Genomic DNA, 21,059 nt, shown 5'->3' with positions numbered 1-21,059 from the left:
TCTGAAGGCCTCCTGCCCAAACCAGTGCCCTGACCACCCAGACCACCACATGCTGATGGCCTGCATGTCTTCCTGCATTCTAGGGGTGGCCAACTGCTTGTCCAGCAACTCCAGCCAGCTCCAGCCTGTCCTAAACAGACACTGCTCTTGGTGGCTGAACCACACCTTCTCCAGTGAGATCTGAATTACTCCCAAGGTTGGCTTCTTTCGGTGCCCTGCCTCAGCCCTAGGGTACTGAGCAGAGTTTCTTTACATAGTATAGTAATCCTTTCAGCACAGTTAATAATTCCTTATATTATCCTCAGCCAACTCACACAGGAATAGAAAAACAAATACCCCATGTTCTCACTTATACGCAGGAGCTAAATGATGAGAACATATGGACACAAAGAAGGGACCAACACACGCTGGCGCCTACTTGAGGGTGGAGGGTGGGAGGAGGGAGAGGAGCAGAAAAGTAATTATTTGGTACTGGGCTTAGTACCTAGGTGATGAAATAAGCTGTACAACAAACTCCTGTAACACAAGTTTACCTCTATGACAAATCTGCACATGTACCCATGAACCTAAAAGTTAAAAAGTTAAAATTTAAAAAACAATACAAACAAAACAAACAAAAAAAACCTTTCCCTGTTTGACCTAACATGTGCCTCCCTTTCTTCATCTGTAAAATGTGGACTATAACAGTACCCACGTCACAGGAATCTTGTGAGGATTAGTTAATATATATACAAAGCATTTAGAAGAGTTCCTGGCACATCATAAATACTGTATAAATGATGTTACGTGAGGAAAAGCTGAGGGGAATAAAAAGTCTAGAGGCTGGGCGCCGTGGTTCACGCCTGTAACCCCAGCACTTTGGGAGGCTGAGGCGGGTGGATCACCTGAGGTCAGGAGTTTGAGATCAGCCTGGCCAATATGGTGAAACCCTATCTCTACTAAAAATACAAAAATTAGCCAGACATAGTGGCACACACCTGTAGTCCCAGCTATGTGGTAGGATGAGGCAAAAGAATCACTTGAACCCAGGAGACGGATGTTGCAATAAGCCGAGATTGCACCACTGCACTCCACCCTGGGTGATGGAGTGAGACTGTCTCAAAAAAAAAGCAGTCTAGAGTCTGGTAGAATGAGTACTGTCTTCAAACATCTGAAGGACTGTCATGTGCAAGACCCTTTTACAGAAAACTGTAACAGAAGTGGAAAACCATGGGAAGAAAGGCTTGGCTCTTTATAAAGAATCGGAAATGGTTTGAGCTGCCCTAGAGTGACCAAACATTCCCAGTTTGCCCAGGACTGTCCCGGTATTAAAACTGAAAGTGCCATCTTGGAGAACTGCTAGGACAGGCAAATGGGGCCAAGAGATGGTTGGTCACTCTAGCTGTCCCCCAGCAAGGCATCCTTCCTGAAGCAGAGAGTACCTGTTGCTGATGGAGCTGAGCAGAAGCAGAGGAATCCTGCTTCTGGGATTCAGGGATGGTAGAGAAGCTTTCCCCACATGAGGAAGGAACTGGGACTAGATAAACTTTAATCCTGATAAGGCATATTTTTGTGGAAACAACTTGGATCTGGAGATAGAAAAAAACCCACTTCAAATTCTGTCTCTGCCACTTCCTAGCTCTGTGATCTTGGATAACTTGATTAATTTTTCTGAGCTTCAGTTCCTTGATCCATAAAATAGGAATAGTCATTCCCAACTTGTAAGGCTGTTGCATGGATTAGACATAATGTATGGGGGGAGATTTGCACAGTGCCTGGCACAATGTAAGTATCCAAGAAATTATAACTTCTCCCTCTAAGGTCCCACTCTAGGATTCTCTAATCCCCAGGTTCTCTAAGCTGTGGTTCTCAAACCAGCAGCATCGACAGCACCTCATGAGAAGTGCGAATTATCCACTCCACCCCATACCTACTGAACCAGAAACTGGGAGTAGGGCCCAGAAATCTAAGTTTGAGTCAACTCTCCAGGTGATGCTTGTTACCCAAAACATTTGAGAAGCACTGCTTGAAGGGACTGTCCTATCGCTGAAATCAGAAAAGTAGAAAGTCTCCCCAAAACTTGAAAAGTTCTCCCTTTATTCCACTGTAAAATAAAGTTATTTTAAAATGCTATTAACATTGGAACATAATTTTTTCAAATAAAACAGAAGGAATTAAAAATAGTGCTGATCCCAATGCTTTTTCTTTTTTTAAATTGCCTTTGTAAATAGCCTTCACGTGCGCCAGCGGTCTGCACTCTGGCGTAGATAAGTCAGTATGACCTGGCTTTGACACATCCTCAGACCAACAGCACTGATGAGTTGACTAAGTTTGGTTACACTGTGTTAGCCACTAATGTGGCCAACCATAAACTACACAGTCAAATTTATTTTCCACATTAACTGAGGAAGCAAGTGTGGGTAGAATAGTTGGGAAAGAATTTTTTTTTTTTTTTGAGACCGAGTCTTGCTCTGTCGCCCAGGCTGGAGTGCAGTGGCGCAATCTCGGCTCACTGCAAGCTCCACTTCCCAGGTTCACACTATTCTCCTGCCTCAGCCTCCCGAGTAGCTAGGACTACAGGCACACACCACCACGCCTGGCTAATTTTTTGTATTTTTAGTAGAGACGGGGTTTCACCTTGTTAGCCAGGATGATCTCGATCTCCTGACCTCGTGATCTGCCCGCCTTGGCCTCCCAAAGTGCTGGGATTACAGGCATGAGCCACAGCGCCCAGCCAGGAAAGAATTTCTTAAATGGTTACAGCATACTTCTTTATGCATAAAAGCACCCCAGGGGTAAGTAAAAATAATTCTCATTGGAGTGCATGTTAATTTTTTTCTCTGCCCTGACAGGTCCCAGAACACGGTATGTTTATAACATACATAAAGATAGAGAAAGAATCAGGAAAAAATATTTTAAAACAGTTCTAAACCCATTTTATAAAGATCTTTTAATATACAAAATCCAAGATCATTTGGTCAAAATGACCCATCTTGTTTTTAATTTGAAATACTTCTTACAACTTTTAGGAATGAATGTGAAGAATAATCTTTTCAAGGTCCTGAAAATATCTTCAAAATATTTACTTAAACACTTAAGCAGAAAGTTTCTTCTACACAACGCAGTAACATGCAAAGTCCATGTGTACATTTGTCAGGTAAATGCACCTGTAGCAATAACTTAAGCATACCTTAGAATGACTTTGTATGGTAGATACACCTGAAATGTGTGTGTTTCCGAGCTAGGGAATCCGTGCATGGCCAACCTGGAGATTCTTTCCTTGTCAATGAGGAACATCTGAGCCTGTGGCCCATCCAGTGGAACACAGGCTATACAGGAGATTGAGGCCCTGAGTTCTGGGTTAAATGAAGGTTGCCAGGTGGAGGTTGTTAGCAGGAAAGTATTAAGTGAAAATGCTGTATAAACTGCATGCTGTTTGCAAGCAGTATGGTTTTCCTGCCCAGCCCGCTGCCTCCACTAGGTCATACGGTTATGCAGTCCATCCCGCCGCCACTGGACCGTTTCTGTAGGTAGGTAAGGCGGGTCTCCTGCCCAGTCCACCGCCACTGAACTCTCTCCTCTATATGTGAACCCTAATAAAACCCCATGTCTCCTTTGCTGGCTCTGGGTCTCTTTGACCTTTTGAACCTGGAGCTTTCCCTATTGAGGTTAATAGGGGTTCCACACAACATTTGCTTTTAGAAACAAAGTTCTTTACTATGTTTCCCTTTTTTTTTTTTTTTTTTAATACAAGAAAACTCAAAATTTATGTAATGAGCATTTTCCAGCATTCTTACCCTGGGAGAGGGGGTGTTCAGAAAGTATCTCTTCAAGGACAGAGGCAGAGGGAAGACAAGACCACACACACAACAATGTATTTTAAAGAGAAAAGGGTAAATATACTGTGATATACTGTTCTCCAAAGCTGAATATAGTTCAATGCCAAGCTATCTTGGGAGACGATAAAAATATAAAAGAGAGAGTTCCTTGTAGAAGGATAACAAGGAAGGCTTCCTGGAGGAGAGGGAACACACAACGGATGTCAGATAATCAGTAAGTTTTAATGCTATGACGTGTGCTCTTGTTGCTAGCCTTAAAGAGTGTTCTTGTCAAGATTTTGCTCATGATACCCTTTCTGCATAAAACATCCTTCCCACAATTCTGCTTATTTAAATCCTACCCATCTTTCAGGGCCTACCTGAAGTTCTATCTTCTTTCCTTCCTTCCTTCAATAAGGATCAATAATAAAATCCTTCAGGAGGGAGGAGCCGGGTATAATGGCTCACACCTGTAATCCCAGCACTTTGGGAGACCAAGAGTTTTTCTTCAGACCAAGGGTTCGAGGCTAGCCTGGGCAACATAGCAAGACCCTGTCTCCACCAAAAGAAATAGTAATAATACACACACACACACACACACACACACACACACACACACGAGGGGAGAGATCATGTGCTTCTTGTCACTGGGGACAAGAAAGAGAGGATGAGAAGAGCTGGAGAGTCTATGTTCCACCTGAAGTGAGAAAAATCCAAGAGATAGAGTAGTGACCGCTTCCAAAGCAATGACCACTGCTAAAGCAATGACACATATGCATTGAACTAACACCTGACACCCCATCTTATTTTCCACACCAATCCTCGGAGACAGATATGACTACCCCAGCCCAACCTCACTCCCACCCTTGTCATCTACACTGTTGACAGATTACTGTGCCCCTGTTATAGGGTTGTTCTGAGGATTAAATGAGTTTCTGTATGTAAAATTCTGACACAAGTAAATATTCCATACCTGTTAGGTGTTGTAATTTAATTACTACTAGGGGAAGTAAAATCAATGACAAAAGTAACTTGTTCAGACATCCCAAAGATATCACATACTTAGGGATAATATCCATGCTAATCACTTGCCTTGGAGATTCCCAGACCAAGCAGACAATGTTAAACACCAAACCCACCTGAGATACAGACCTGTGGTTTTAAGTGCTTAGGAGAGACTCTTCCCCCATTGCACCATCTATAACTTTTATACCCAGAACATCTGTGTTGGTGGGATTTTTTTTTAGTTCCCCCACTTTTACTTAGGGTGTAATCTTTTAATGGTTCCAACGTGAGCCCAAAGCCTCTAATTTTGTTTCCGTGTGAACATTAAGACACAATTCACTGGAATATGGAACATCCTGCTATCAGCCACCACTACCTGGGTAGTCTTAGCATGGGCTTACATGCCTGTTCTTCAGATTATTAGATAGCTCAGCTATTCATTTATGAGGACATTTACTCTGTGTGTGTGTGTGTGTGTGTGTGTGTGTGTGAATCTGGCAGATCTAGGTGTTTTTAGCGGGAGGGTTTTCTGGTTATTCAAACCTGCCAGAACTAAGATTTCTATCAGTGTTTTACTAACAGTCAAATTAGGTGTGTTGACCTGTATTTCCAGTTCTTACCTAAGGGAGCATTTTATGTAATTTTAAATTCCTGAAAATAGAGTGATGTTTTGGAGATGAATATTTATTGAAACCCCAGAGGAAACTATGACACAGGGTATTCTAAGACAACTGCCCAGGCAACTGTACTGATAAATTATAACCCTAAAACTTTTGCCTAATGATGATTTGTCCTAATATTTCACAAACAGACCTTATTTTAATAATTAATAGGGAAAAGTATAATTTAAAAATTCAGCTGCAACAACATGGGATACTCAGCCATAAAAAGGAATGAAATAATGGCATTCACGGCAACCTGGGTGGAGTTGGAGACCATTATTCTAAGTGAAGTAACTCAGGAATGGAAAACCAAATGTCATATGTTCTCACTTATAAGTGGGAGCTAAGCTATGAGGATACAAAGGCATAAGAATGATGTGATGGGCTTTGGGGACTCGGGGGTGGGAGAAGGGTGGAGGGGTGACGGACAAAAGACTACACATTGGATACAGTGTACACTGCTCGGGTGACAGTTGCTCCAAAATCTCAGGAATCAACACTAAAAAATTTATCCACATAACAGCAAACACCTGTTCCCCCAAAACTACTGAATTTTTTTTTTAAAAAGGAAAATAATAAAAATAATTCAGCTGCAGAGATGTGTCCTGCTGATAGGCTTCTGTTATGGGCCGTATTGTGTTCACCTCAAAATTCATTTATGGAAGTCCTAACTCCCAGTACCTCAAAATGTGACTATATTTAGAGACAGGATCTTTAGAGAGGTCATAAATTAAAATAAAGTCATTAGGGTGAACCCTAATTCAATGACTGAAGTTTTTATAGGAAGAGGAGATTAGGATTTAAACTCATAGAGAGGGAAGAACATGTGAAGCCACAGAGAGAAGATGGCCATATAAGAGCCAGGGAAAGAGGCCTCAGGAGAAACCAAACCTGCCAATGCCTTGAGCTCTCACTTTCAACCTACAGAATTGTCAGAAAATACATTTCTGTTGTTTAAGTCATCCAGTCTGTGGTACTTTGTTATGGCAGCCCTAGCCCCAGCAAATTAACATAGCTTCGTATTGTTTCTTAATAATTTATACAAACTACTTAAAACACTTTGATTTGTGTCCTGCTATTTAAAAGATATCTAACTTAAGATCTAAACTATTATTTAGGTTGAGCTTGGTGGCTCATGCCTGTAATTCCAGCACTTTGGGAGGCAGAGGCTGGAGAATCACCTGAGCCCAGGGAGGTCAAGGCTGCAATGAGCCATGATCACATCACTGCCCTCCAGGGTGACAGAGTGAGACCCTGTCTAAACATATCTATATCTATATCTACACACACAAATAATTATATATAACAAATTATATGTATATATCACTTGTTAAGATCAACTTTCTTCACTCCTTTTTAATAATTAGCATATTTTGCCAGATGTGGTGGTGTCTGCCTATAGTCCCAGCTACTTGGGAGGCTGAAGCAGGAGACTGCTTGAGCCCAGGAGTTTGAGGCTGCAATGAGCTATGATCGTGCCACCATACTTCATCCTGAATGACAGAGTGAGACCCTGCCTCAAAAATAATAAGTTAATTAAATAATTAGCATATTTTATCAACATATAAAATAACTTACTCTTCAGATTGGCTAAATGTATATATTTACCAACATTACAGCCAACTGCAATATCAACAACAAAAAACTAAGAATCTTAGCAATCTATTTCGAACATGTACTCAACAAAACCCACAGTGGCCAAATACACTAATTGCTATGCCTTGATCTGGTGCACTCAGGCTCAATATGGAGCATGGCGTTTTGTGAATGGACGTTATGCAATCATGCCAGTTGAAATAAAATATTTGAAATCGCTCCAAAACTGGTTCTACAGCTTTAAAACATCTAATTTCATCAGTGTCTGCTACAGTTAGGGAAAAACAAAAGGTTGCTTGTAGCAACCTGTACCAAGAGTGTAGTTTAAGTCTCAATTGTTGCCAGGCCCCTGGTAGGTGATTCTCTCTTCATTGTCCTCGATGATTCCTTGCCGGCCACCTTCCTCTTCATGCCCTCTGTGTGCTAGAATTCCTCAGGCTGGGAACTAGGCCCTTCTCTTGTCACTCTCCATTCTCTCTCTAGGTTATCTAATCTAATTTAATACCACAGTTTTAAAATTCATCTTTATGCCAATGGCTCTCAGACTTACTTCTCCAGGTTAGAAACTGTCTTCTGAATCACAGATCTGTATATCCAATAACTGACTATCTGAAATCTGCATCTGGCTGTTGCAGAGACAGCACAAACAACACATGTGAAATAGAACTAGTGGTCTACCCTTGCCCAAATGTGCTCCTCCACTAATCTTTCCTATTTTAGGAAATGACACATCATTCACCCAGTTGTTCATGCCAGAAGCTGGATGTTCTTCTTGACGCTACTTTTTCAGTGACCCTGGCCTATATCCAATACATTGGCAAGTCCTAGTGACTAAGGTATCAACAGATGATTGACAGATAGATGATAATCTTAAATCCATCCACTTCTCTCCACCTCCACTGTCTTAAACCTATTCCTATTTATCATCTGTGACCTGGACAGCAGTTTCCTAAGTGGTCTGCCCACATCCTCTCAAGACACTTTCCTATCCATCTTCCACAACATAGCCAGAACAATCTTTTAAAATTAATTCTTTTTTTTTTTAATTTTTAGATAGAGTCTCGCTCTGTCGCCCAGGCTGGAGTGCAGTGGTATGATCTTGGCTCACTGCAACCTCTGCCTCCAGGGTTCAAGCGATTCTCGTGCCTCAGCCTCCTGAGTAGCTGGGATTACAGGTGTGCACCACCACACCCAGCTAATTTTTGTATCTTTAGTAGAGACGAAGTTTCACCATGCTGCCCAGACTGGTCTTGAATTCTTAAGCTCATGCAATAGGCCCACCTCGGCCTCCCAAAGTGCTGGAATTACAGGCATGAGCCACCACGCCTGGCCAAAATCAATTCTCTTTTATTCTTTCTCCCTCTCATTGACACATACCCATCACTTAAAACCTTTCAATCACTTTGCATGTAAGATAAAACCCCAAATCATTAATATATACTAAGTCAAAAGAAATTCTGAAGGACAAAAGCATTTAGAAAAAAAAAGTTTACTTACAAAAACACTTGCAAAAGTATACAAGTGAATTTAGGCTTTAGAAGAACTGATACATCAAATGCACACATACCAAGGTTTACAGTTAATTGCTTCATGGTAGGAAAACGGCAATTTTCTCATATGACTGCCATATGACCCCAAGCTCCCACATGTCTTCAGACTGTAGCATTACAAAAGTCAGCAATTAACTTGTAAGAGAGTCAGTAATATATGGGAAATGCTGAAAGTTTTGTTCACTTTGGAGACTACAGATAGTGTGATACTCTTGTTTCACGGTTTATTTCAGAACACAAAGTATTTTGTTTTTCCTGTGGGATATAATGTGTACACTCATTCATTTTGGAAACAGGACAAGATGTCAGTTTTGCTTTATATGAATAAAGCCCAGCATGTCTGGGTACTTCTTATACCAACTTCAACTTACGCCACTCTCCCCCTCATTTTCTACATTCTAGTCACATGACCTTGCAGGTTCTCAAAGCTCTTCCCCAACATGCTGTCCCCTCTGGTACACATTCCCCTACATACTTTACCTGTCAAACTCATTTTCCCAGATGCAACTTAATGTCACTTCCTCCAAATCCCACTCTAAATTGAGTGCCCCAATCATGGCACTATGCATTATCAGGTATGATGCTTTGGATGCAAATAACTGAAAAACCAAACCTATCAATAGAGTTTTTAATATCAGGGAGGCTTTTGGGCATGGAGAATAACAATCACCACTATTTGTACTTTTGTTTAATGCTTACTTTATAAACTTTAAAATGTATTAAACAGTATTTCTGGGAAATACTGTATGATGCCATCCAATGCAGTATTCACTAACCACATGTGGCTATGGAACACTTGAAATATGACTAATCCAATTAAGGAATTTAATTTCAAAAAATTTTAATTAATTTAAATTTTGGAAAAACTAAAGTATGCGAACCTATTTTTTCAACTGCAAACTTTATGAAATCTAAACACAGATCCAATATTTCCACTTAAAATCAGGCAACTGAGACAGTGTATACATGTGAAATACATACCGAATTTTCAAGACTTAGTATTAAAAATGTAAAAATTATCTGAATTTTTATATTGATTACATGTTGAAATGAGATTTTGGATATATCACGTTAAATAAAATATATTACTAAAATTAATTTCTTTTTTTTTTTTTTTTTTTGAGGTGGAGTCTCGATCGGTCCCCAGTCTGGAGTGCAGTGGGGCCTACCCGGCTCACTGCAACCTCCACCTCCCGGGTTCAAGCGAGTCTCCTGTCTCAGTCTCCCGGGTAGCTGGGATTACAGGCGCCCACCACCGCGCAGAGCTAATTTTTGCATTTTTAGTAGAGACAGGGTTTCACCATGCTGGTCAGGCTGGTCTCGAACTCCTGACCTCAGATGATCCGCCCGCCTTGGCCTCACAAAGTGCTGGGATTACAAGCGTAAGCCACCGCGCCCGGCCTCTTCTGCAATTTTATTTAAATCACAAATACACTAGATCCTCTTACATGCTTCGAAGAACCAAAAAAAAAAAAAAGACATGAATTATCACAATGATTACCGAATTAATTGTAAATTTTTTATTTAAACTAGTCACAAAGGTATCATAGGTATGACTTACACCCAACGGGGACCAAAAGATGAACTAATGATTGGATTGCAGAACGAAAGATAGAATTATCCACAACAATCTTGGGAAGACAACAGGATTGGCCAGGCCCATCCCAAGAGGTCCACGTCAGGCAGAGGCCCCGCCCACCGCGGGACCAAGCGGCTACGCCTTCCAAGCTTTCATCTGGGGCCGAGCCAGCGCTGAGGAAAGTCAAACGCCACATGGTTCCGAAGGTCCTGCAGGCTCTCGGGTCACACCCTACAGCCCTACAGCTGACACGCCAACGAAAGCTTCTGAACCGCCAACACCAAAACGGAAACACCGGAGCCACAGGGCGAGCTCGCGTAGGGCACGCTCCCGCGGGAGTGCTTCCGGGACAGGGGGCGGGGTCGCCGGAAGTGGCCGTCCGCCGTCCGCTGCTCGTTGTTTAAGCGGCTGACGGGAAGGAGAAGCCAGAGCTCTGGCGGCGCCGCGGGGCGGCAGTCAAGACCAGAGCCGGAGCCGTCACTCACCTCTGGACTAGCCTGAAGCGGAGACTACCGGCTGCGGAGCGGCGGGGCGAGACACTTGCTCGCCTTCTGACCCCATCATGTCGCGGGGCTCCATCGAGATTCCCCTCCGGGACACTGACGAGGTAAGTGTCGTGTATGGAGGCGGGTGGGGGCCGTGAACTTGTACGATCGCCCCCACCGACTTCGCTCGACTTCGTTTCTGAAGCGAAAGCATCCTCCTTCCCTAAGAGCCCTGATCAGAATCCCTGGCCAAGGTCTGATCATCTTCTTCTTCAGCTCCTGTGCCCTCTCGGGCAGGGAGCACCGCGTCTCTGCAGCCTCAGGGCCACTCGGAGAAGGAGTTCTTGAAAGTTCCTCTCCAGCCTATTCGTATTTGACAGTGCGCTACTCTTTTCCTAAACAACACGCGGGAGCAGAGGTGTGAGAGTACCCGATAAACTGTAAAACACCTCGCAGATTACAGAGGTGGGCTCTGATGTTACCGGGGTTTATATGCTGCTCAAGCTCGAGATCTTTCCCTGGGAATATATAGGAGGTCACCTCTTCTCCCTTAGAAACTCGAGTCTGTCATGGTGCACTATGTTCTCTACATCAACTCTCCTTCAGCGAGATAGCCCAAGATTTAGCCGCCCCTGTGTGCTGATAGAATTTAACCTCCTCTCGTTTACCTATGTCTCACTCATGGGTGGCCTGTGGCTTGTCTGAGTAAAGCTCTCAGCTTTGATGTTCAGTCTTCTTGTATATCTTATACTCTTATTTTTATTTTTTTTGTTTGAGATATAATATTGAGGTATAAAATTCAGTGGTTTTTAGTGTATTCGCAAAGTTGTGTAGTCATTGCCTCTAATTCCAGGACATTTTCCTATTATTATTTTTGTGCTTACAGTCAGGACTGTCTGTTACACGCAGGTGCCACCTCCATGATTAATGTGTGCAGTGGCATTCAACTTTGCATGGCCTGTAGGGTCATGCATCTCAAGGAGTCAGACCTATGGCATGAGAGTCTCTAGGGTGCTTATCTGCACTTTACTTGGATTCTATGTTAAGTAGGATTTTGTTTTGTTATTTTTGAGTAAGCAGACCATTTCTAGCATTTTATAGTTCCAGTGATTTGGGGACAAGTAGCAGGGTTTGTTTGCTTCTCTGTGCTCGCTCTTTATTATAGTATAACCTATTTGTCATGTACTCCTTAAACATTAACATGTATTAGCTCAACCGTAGTGAAAGTGAACACCTACTCTATGTATATGCATGTTGATTATATTCAAGAAAAGCAGCACAGATGAAATTTGAATTTTAAAGCGGAATAAGAGTTAAGACCTACATTTTGTATTTTAGGTCATTGAACTTGACTTCGATCAGTTACCGGAGGGAGATGAAGTTATCAGTATTCTGAAACAGGAACACACACAACTGCACATATGGATTGCTTTGGCGGTCAGTATTCAAGTAGCAAATATATTTTATTTGTTGACTGGAAAATATGTAGTTTCTGTTTTCAGATATAGTAATAGCCAGCTTGGCTGCATGATAGATTAATTATACCATGTGTATGGAAATTAATTGTGTTAATAATTTATGAAACAATAAGGCCATTTTCCTAAGTGATATGCTACTCTACTGGTGAATCAGTGTATGTTGGTAAAGGCAAAATTCATTTAAGTACTACTCTATATTGAATATGTGATTATTTAGTGCTTGCTCAGTGAAGGCTGCCTTATGGTTTATAGACAAGGTGAAAAGAAGGGAAGTGCTTCTGTGTGAACATTGCTGCTTAACATTGTTTCCTATAATAATAAAACATTTCCCTAAAAATATTCTAGAAAGTGATTAGGTTCCAGGAAAACCCCACAGAAGTTCTTTTGGGTGAAGTTTATCTCAGGCTTACATTTTTTGTCCTATTTAGTCTCCTTCAATGTGAATCTTACTGGAGATTCTCAAGAAAATCCAGTCAGAAAGCCTAAAATTCTATATCCTCTACTTGCCAGCATCAGCTGCATAATGATGTTTCCTTTTTATAGGAATAGGTAATATAAATGTTACAGTCATTATTCCTAAGGAGATGTGCCACACTGCTTTCATACAAACATACAGAAGAGTCTCCTAATATTGTCTTGAAGAATCAGAGACATAGGTCTGGAATTGGGCTTATATCCCATGCTCAAGACTGCTCTAAGAGTTTCTTCCTTTTGGATGTGGATTTACAGAGAAGTATTTTCAGTGACAAGCAGTGCCTTCTTGACTTGAAGTGCCAAGTTTGCTTATTCAATGGAGACCAAGCCTCCTTGTCACACACATTTTTTAAAACCATACAGTAATTTAGGGTGTGTGTGTGTGTGTGTGTGTGTATATATATATAAAAAAAATTTTTTTTTTAAGTACATATGCCTTCCTTAACAGCACTTAAACAAAAATTAGAATATTGGAGGATTAGCATGGCACCTGTAGTAGAATAGATTAATGAAACATTGTGGGATATAGATTTTTATAGGGAAAAGAATGTAGGCTTTGGGGTTAGATCAAGTCTCGGCATGGCTGCTAACTAGCTATGTGACCTTAAACAAGTGATCTAACTTCTGAGCATATGTCCGCATTTAAAATATAGAGATGTTAGCATCTACCTCATCGAGTGGTTGTACAGATTAGAGAATATGTATATGAAATTCCTTTCATGGTATATGACCAATAGTCAGTGGTTAATAAATGGTGGATAGTCCACATAGAGACAGAGTCTCTCTATTTTGCCCAGGCTAGACTCAAACTCCTGGGCTCAAGCCATCCTGCCACTGCAGCATCCCAAGTAGTAGATTACAGGTGCATACCACCACACCTAGTGGATATTTCTTTTATTATTTATAAGTCAGACAGATGCCTAGAGAAGTTATTAAACAGGCCCAAATCACAGATAATTTTTGGTAGATCTAGAACCAGAAGCCAAGTTTTCTATTTAGAATTCTTCATATCTTTCACTCTTGTTTTCTCTCTTAGGCTCCACTTGTCTGAAAATTTTAGTTAGAAATCAACTATTGCTAGATAAGTAGCAGATTTGGAACATTTTAAGTCACTCCAGTTTTTTAAACAGCTTTATTAAAGTCTAATGGATTTATAATAAATTGCACATATTTGACATTTACCATTTGATAAGTTTTATCATCTGTATATACCTCTGAAGCCATCACCACAATCAAGGTTAATGAATACATCCATCGCCTTCCAAAACTGTCCTCTGTACCACTCCCCACAAGCCCCCCACCCCACCCCTAATCCCTGTGCCAGACAATCACTGGTCTGCTTTCTGACACTAGAGATTGTTTTATGTTTTCTAGAGTTTTATATAAATAGGATCACACAATATGTACTCTTTTTTTTGGTCTGATTTCTTTCGTTCAGCATAATTACTTTGAGATTTATCCATGTTGTAGCATGTATTAATAGTTCATTCCTTTTCATTGTAGGATAGTATCCTTTTTATGGATACACCACAGCTTGTTTATCCATTCACCTGTTAATCAACATTTTGATTGTTTCCAGTTTTTTGTTATTACAAAAAAAGCTGCTATAAACATTTATGTACAACTTTTTATATGGACATATGCTTTAGTGATTCTAATTTGTTTCATTACCTATAGCTGGAATACTACAAGCAAGGAAAAACAGAAGAGTTTGTAAAATTGTTGGAAGCAGCACGTATAGATGGCAATTTGGACTATAGAGACCATGAAAAAGACCAGATGACTTGCTTGGATACATTGGCAGCGTATTATGTACAACAGGCTCGGAAAGAAAAGAATAAGGACAATAAAAAGGATCTTATTACACAGGCCACCTTATTGTACACAATGGCCGATAAAATTATTATGTATGATCAGGTAAAAATAAAGTCAAATTTCTTTCCATTTATGAAGGGGGGAAAAGCACATGAAAGCAAAATGTGTGTGAGAGCAGATTTTTTGAAAGAGTTTTTCTTCAAATAACATGGTTGATAGAGTCAAAAAGAAGAAAGGTTCCTCATTAAAATTGGAATGCTTTGGTTTTTGTACTGTTTAAGTAATATGGGCAAATTTAGTACATAAAACTTGCACCAGTAATTTTATTATCTCCAGGTGAATTTCAAGGATATTTTAAGGAATTAAAATTTTTCTTTTGGTCATTGTTACTGGCGCAGAAGACTTACATTTCAGGATAATTTCTCATTTTGTAATTAAGAATTACTTGTTATTAGCTTAAGCACATTACATTTGATAGGGGAATTTGCATTGTGCTCCACCTCCTTGCTATTTGGTTTTCACTTTAGTGTTACACGTTCATGGTATATGGGGGTAAAGTCTAAGATAATACATTACTTTATAGAACCATTTGTTGGGAAGAGCCTGCTTTTGCCTCCTTGAGGGTGACAAAATGGATCAAGCTGATGCACAGTTTCATTTTGTACTCAATCAGTCTCCAAATAATATTCCAGCCCTTCTTGGTAAGTGATCTTTGGCAACATATTAGGAAACAATTGTTTTCAGCATATGCCTATAATATATTTCTTTGTAATAGCTTCTTAATAACTCAGCTAGACAGCACAGTAGAAGAGCTTTATGTTGTTACAAATGAAATTGCCTACAACAAATATTGTTGAAATTGTGGAAATAAAATATATACCCGTTAAGAGTAATTATTATTTAGGCCAGGCACAGTGTGATTTCAGCACTTTGAGACCCTGTCTCGTTATACCTGTAATCCCAGCCCTTTGAGAGACTGAGGCAGGAGGATCACTTGAGACCAGGAGTTCAAGACCAGCTGGGGCAACATAGCAAGACCCCATCTCTACAAAAAATAATTTTTTCAAAAAAGAGTAATTGGTTATTCACTTCTGAAGAGCCAATAAGCAATCTCTACTTAGACAACTTCAAGCTATTTCAATTATTATTTTATAACATTTTTTAAACTGTTTTTAAGTTCAGGGATACAAGTGCAGGTTTGTTACATAGATAGACTTGTGTCATGGGGGTTTGTTGTGCAGGTTATTTCATCACTCAGGTATTGAGCCTAGTATCTATTAGTTATTTTTCCTGATCCTCTTCCTCCTCCCACCCTCCACCCTCCAAAAGGCCCCAGTATGTGTTGTTCACCACTGTGTGTCCATGTGTTCTCATCATTTAGCTCCCACTTATAAGTGAAAACAGGCAGTATTCAGTTGTCTGTTCCTATGTTAGTTTGCTAACTTCATAACATTTCACATAAAAACAGGAAGTTTTATTTTTAGACATAAATTAATATACTTTTATGAAAAACGAATTTTTAATATGAAATTTTGTTCACTGTTTTCAAGTATTTCTTACTGAGCGATGTATTTAACTTAGATAAGTTAGTGTAAAGCATAATAGACTTGTGGCCTTTAATCAGACACTATGTTTATTTTTAAAAATCTTTACAGGTAAAGCTTGCATTTCCTTCAACAAGAAGGATTACAGAGGAGCTCTTGCTTACTATAAGAAAGCATTGCGTACTAACCCAGGATGTCCAGGTAAGAGAAAAATTTATGTCCAAACTGTGTATGACCCAGCTTAAAACATTGAGGATTTGTCAGTTGCTTATGAAGTTAGTTATGAAAAGATATTGTTAGATTATTGAAGTGTCAGAATCATGATTTTTTTTTTTTTAGTGCTACGTTTGAGTCAAAAACTGGATGGTAAGGCCAGGTGCAGTGGCTCATGCCAATAATCCCAGCACTTGGTAGGCTGAGGCAGGAGGACCACTTGAGCCCAGGAGTTTGAGACCAGCCTGGGCAACGTAGTGAGACCCTGTCTCTACAAAAAATGAAAAAGTTACATCAGCATGGTGGCACACACCCATGGTCCCAGCTCCTTAGGAGGCTGAGGCTGGAGGATCACTTGAGTCTGGGAGGTTGAGGCTGCTGTGAGCCATGATTGTGCCATTGCATTCCAGCCTGGGCAACAGAACGAGACCCTGTCTCAAGGGGAAAAAAAAATAGATAGGGGCTGGGCGCAGTGGTTCATACCTGTAATCGCAGCACTTTGGGAGGTTGAGGTAGAAGGATTGCTTGTTGGGCCCAGGAATTTGAGACCAGCCTGCACAACAAAGTGAGACCCCCGTCTCTATAGAAAATCAGCTGCACATGATAGTGTTTGTGGTCACAGCTACACAAGAGGCTAAGGCAGAAGGATTGCTTGAGCCTAGGCATTTGAGGCTGCAGTGAGCCATGTTCATGCCATGGCACTCCAGCCTGGGCAACAGAGCAAGACCCTGTCTCAAGAAAAAAAAAGTCTGGATAGTAGATTATAATATAATCTTTTTGCCCTATATTATTTTTCTTTCCGAAATGTCATTCATGTAGCAAGTTTTTATTGAGTATGTGACAGGCACAGTTCTAAACCCTGAGAATGTAGCAATTAACCAAAGAGACAAAAGTTCCTACCCTCATGGAATTCAGTTTTCAGTGGGCAAGATAAATAGTAAAATATGTATGATGTGTAAGCTACCAGTAAGAGCTAAGGAGAAGAATAAAGCAGAAAAAGGGTGTGAGAAGCATCAGGAGTTGCTTAGAAAGGATGACCAAGGAAACTCATCAGAGATAGTAACGTTTGTGTGAAGACCTAAAAAACAACCAGAAGCCAGGCAGATATATAGGAGAAGACCACTCCTAGAGAGAAAGCATAGAAGGTACAAAGGTCCAGAGGAAAGAGGAAAGTTTAAGGAAGAATAAGGAGGCCATTGTATCTGGAATGGAGAAAGAGTGGGGGTGAGAAGTAGTAAGAAATGGGGTCAAAACTATAACCAGGAACTGACTAATCACACAGGGCATCACAGATTATTGTAAGGACTTTAGCTTTTACACCAACAGAGACGGGAAGCCATTGGAGAGCATTGGGCAGAGGAGTGACATGATCTGACCTATATTTAAAAGGATTGTTGGAGCTTTGGGGTTGAGATTAGAGTGGGGCTCAAGGGGAGGGGGTCAAGGACAGAAGCAGGGAGAGCAGGAAGAAGGCATCTGCAGGCAGGCAGGTCAGAGGTGATTGTGGCTCACACTAGGGAGGTAATAGTGGAGTTGGTACAAGTGGTCAGATTCTACACGTGTCTTGAAAGGAGAGCTGATGGAGTAGATATGATGTGTGAAACAGAGAGGAAGAGTCAAAGATAACTCCCTTGCACAAGCAATTGGAAAAGTAGAGTTATATTTTATTATATTTGGGAAATAGTTTAAGTGGAACTAGTTTTAGACATGAAAAGTTTGAAATACCTTTTAGACATATAAGTTGGCAAATTAAACAGTTCAAACTTAAAGCTTTTCGAGCTTTATCCTGAGCCTTGAGAAGAATGTGGCTATACAATCTGAGTCACGTGGCATGCAGTTGCAATTTCTGCCTTTTTTTTTGCTGTAAATAATTAAGATCAAATGGTGCCACAAATAAGACCCCCCTCACATGGAGCAATAAAATAATCTTTTTAGAATATAGCAATTTGTAACCAATCAAATTGCTGTAACATATGCACCTGGTGTTATATTTTAAAATGTTATAATCCTGCTAGAACTTCTCTGTTTCCCCCAAATAATTAAAACTTTAACTTTTTCACTTTGGAAAACGCTGATATCACTCATTTGGAGTCAGTACTTTTCCAGTGGCCATTCTCACAGCTTGCACCCCAGTAAACTCTATACTTAATCATATTTTCCAAATCCCGTTATTTAAAATTGACAAAGAGCTCAGAAAGGCTGGAATTCAGGAAAGAGGTCTGGGCTGAAATCATCAACATATAGATAGTGTATAAAGCTGGGAATGAGTGCAAATAGAAAAGAGGTCTGAAGGTGGAGCCCTAGAGCACTCTGGCATTAAGAGATAAGGAAAATAAGGAAGAATCCGCAAAGGAGACTGAGAAGATAATAGCCAGAGGTATAGGAGGAAAATAGGGTAAGTGCATTGTCCTTAAAAGCAAACGTAAAATGTTTCCAAAAGAAGATGATGACCAACAGTGTCAAATTCTGTTGTTAGGCCAAGTAAAATAAGGACAGAATTGATCATTGGATTTAGCAGCATACAAATCCATAGTGACCTTGATAAAAGCAGTTTTACTGGAATAGTGGGGTGAGAGCTTCACTGGAGTGTATTCAAGAGAAAATGGAAGGAAAGGAATTAGACATAGCAAGCGTAGCTAGATCTTTCTGGGAGTTTTGCTATCAAAGGAAGAACAGACATGATTGACAACTGGAAAGAGATATTCAAGAGAGGATTTTTATAAGATGGAAGAATGTTTATGTATAGATGAGAATGAATGATCCAGTAGAGAGAAAAAATAGGGGAGGGTTGCTGAAGCAGTATCCTTAAATAGATAAGAGGGCATCTAGTGACCAGTATGGCAATTGGCTTTAGATGGGAACTTGTTTGTGTTTTCGCATGGTCTTGAAATGAGGTAGCACATGTGAGCATAGCTCTGAGGGGAACAATGGTATGTGCACATAATCAGTCACATTTAAGGTCTTAGTGGAACTTTTGTTCTCTGTTTAAAAATCATTCTTCAGTAATGAGAAATTGAAGATATGGTTAGCAGCATTGTTAGAAGACAAGAAAAATACCAGTATTATAGTATTCTGTTCTATGGTGAGAAATGTGTCGGTGATAGGGGAGAGGGTTGGAACGTGGTATGATGTAGCCTCCAAGGAAACCAAGTTTGTGATAGATCAAAAGATTTTATAGTGTAGTTATACTGAGGTTAATTTGGGGGATTTTGCAACTCACAAATAGAGAATGTTTAAGCATTTTTGTAATTGAACCCTAAAAAATGCCCTAGTTTAACAAATTGAATGACTTCATTTTATAGCGGAAGTTCGTTTAGGAATGGGTCATTGCTTTGTGAAACTTAACAAACTGGAAAAAGCTCGTCTGGCATTCAGCAGAGCCCTGGAACTCAATTCCAAATGTGTGGGAGCGTTAGTTGGACTGGCTGTTCTAGAACTCAACAATAAAGAGGTATGTAAGTGAAAAAAGTATCTAGCTTCTAACTGCTTTGTCAAGCCCACAGCCTCTTACCTAAAACTCTCGGAGCCAGATGTGTCTTAGAAATTAAGACTACAGATTACAGAAAGGTACCTATACTTTGTAATGTATAATACCCAGTTATTGGGGCACTACCCCAAAAGCAAACTTACATTTGTGTGGCAAAATGATAGACTGTTCACACTAGTAGGATAGTGTTACAATTCAGGTAGTATTGCCACCAAATGAGTTTGCTCCAAGATTACCAAAAAAAAAAAAAAAAAACACTTGTTTTTTAGAGCATTTAGATTTCAGAATCTCAGATAAGGGGTTGTAGACTTGTATATCAGTTTGGAATGCTTCCACTGCAAGTAACAAAAAACACATCTCAGTGCTTTAAACATAAGGGCTTTTACTGTTCACTAAACCAGTTGTCAAAGGTCTCAAATTTAATAGCTCCTTGTCATCAAACCTATGATTTTATATAATTCTGTCCTCCCTTCCTTAATGTGCAGCCTTTCTTCATCATGTCTGTCACCTCATAGTCACAAGATGGCTGCAGCATCTCCAGCTTCTCGTTAATTACATTGATCTTATAAAGAGAGAGGAAAGGGAAAGGATAAAAAGGCATTCTCTTAGAGAAGCCCTGTCTTGTATTGAGAAGGAAGCTCTCCATTATGCTTCCCTTTATGTATAATTGTCCAAAACATGTATGCCCAGGTTTCTCAGCCTCATTACTATTGACATTTTGGGCTGGATAATTCTTTGTTGTGGGGAACTGTCCCTTCCATTGTAGGATGTTTATTTTAACAGCATCCCTGGCCTCTACCCACTAAATGCCGGTAGCATTCCTCCAGTTGTGATAACCAAACATGACTTCATCCTCAGTTGAGAACCACTACCTTAGGCCAGAGGAATAGATTATCTGGACTGGTGTAGGTCAGTCATGATTCATGCCCCAGGCCTGGGGAAGAGGGGAAGGGAGCTTTCCTTCCTAAACTCAAAAGATTTTCACAGGCTACAAAATCTGGATTCTGTTAGCAGGATAAGTGATAAAATGGCTGTTGGGTAATCCACCAGTATCAGCCACATGAAGAAAACAGCTCGGTTCAATAAAACCAAAGGTGGTAAAGGCCAGGCATGGTGGCTATCACCTATAATCCCAACACTTTGGGAGATCAAAGCGGGAGGGTTGTTTGAGCCCAGGAGGTCAAGGCTGCGGTGAGCTGTGTTCATGCCAATGCACTCTATCCTGGGCAACATGTGAGATCCTGTCTGGAAAAAAATAAAAATGAATATAAATAAATAAAAACAAAGGTGGCTTTTTGTGGGAGAAGTAGGGGCAGGGACTAATAAAGTAGGTAAGTCTCAAGCAAGAACTGAACAAGAAAATAAAGAGGGGAA

General features: G+C 40.4%; 1 protein-coding gene across 1 annotated transcript in view; it reads left to right on the top strand.

Annotated features, from left to right (window-relative positions):
* Positions 1-10,123: 10,123 nt before the first annotated feature.
* Positions 10,124-21,059, top strand: part of CTR9 (CTR9 homolog, Paf1/RNA polymerase II complex component) — a 28,924-nt gene continuing 17,988 nt past the window's right edge. Inside the window, exons 1-6 of the mRNA XM_050757382.1 lie at positions 10,124-10,796; positions 12,013-12,111; positions 14,304-14,543; positions 15,025-15,142; positions 16,097-16,186; positions 19,501-19,649. Of these exons, the coding sequence (XP_050613339.1) occupies positions 10,752-10,796; positions 12,013-12,111; positions 14,304-14,543; positions 15,025-15,142; positions 16,097-16,186; positions 19,501-19,649 (741 nt within the window). The 5' untranslated portion in view covers positions 10,124-10,751. The remainder of the gene's footprint in view (positions 10,797-12,012; positions 12,112-14,303; positions 14,544-15,024; positions 15,143-16,096; positions 16,187-19,500; positions 19,650-21,059) is intronic.

The sequence above is a fragment of the Macaca thibetana genome, chromosome 14 (assembly GCF_024542745.1).
Source record: "Macaca thibetana thibetana isolate TM-01 chromosome 14, ASM2454274v1, whole genome shotgun sequence".
Lineage (NCBI taxonomy): Eukaryota > Metazoa > Chordata > Mammalia > Primates > Cercopithecidae > Macaca > Macaca thibetana.
Note: the sequence above shows the minus strand (reverse complement) of the source record. Positions and strands in the feature narration are given on the sequence as shown.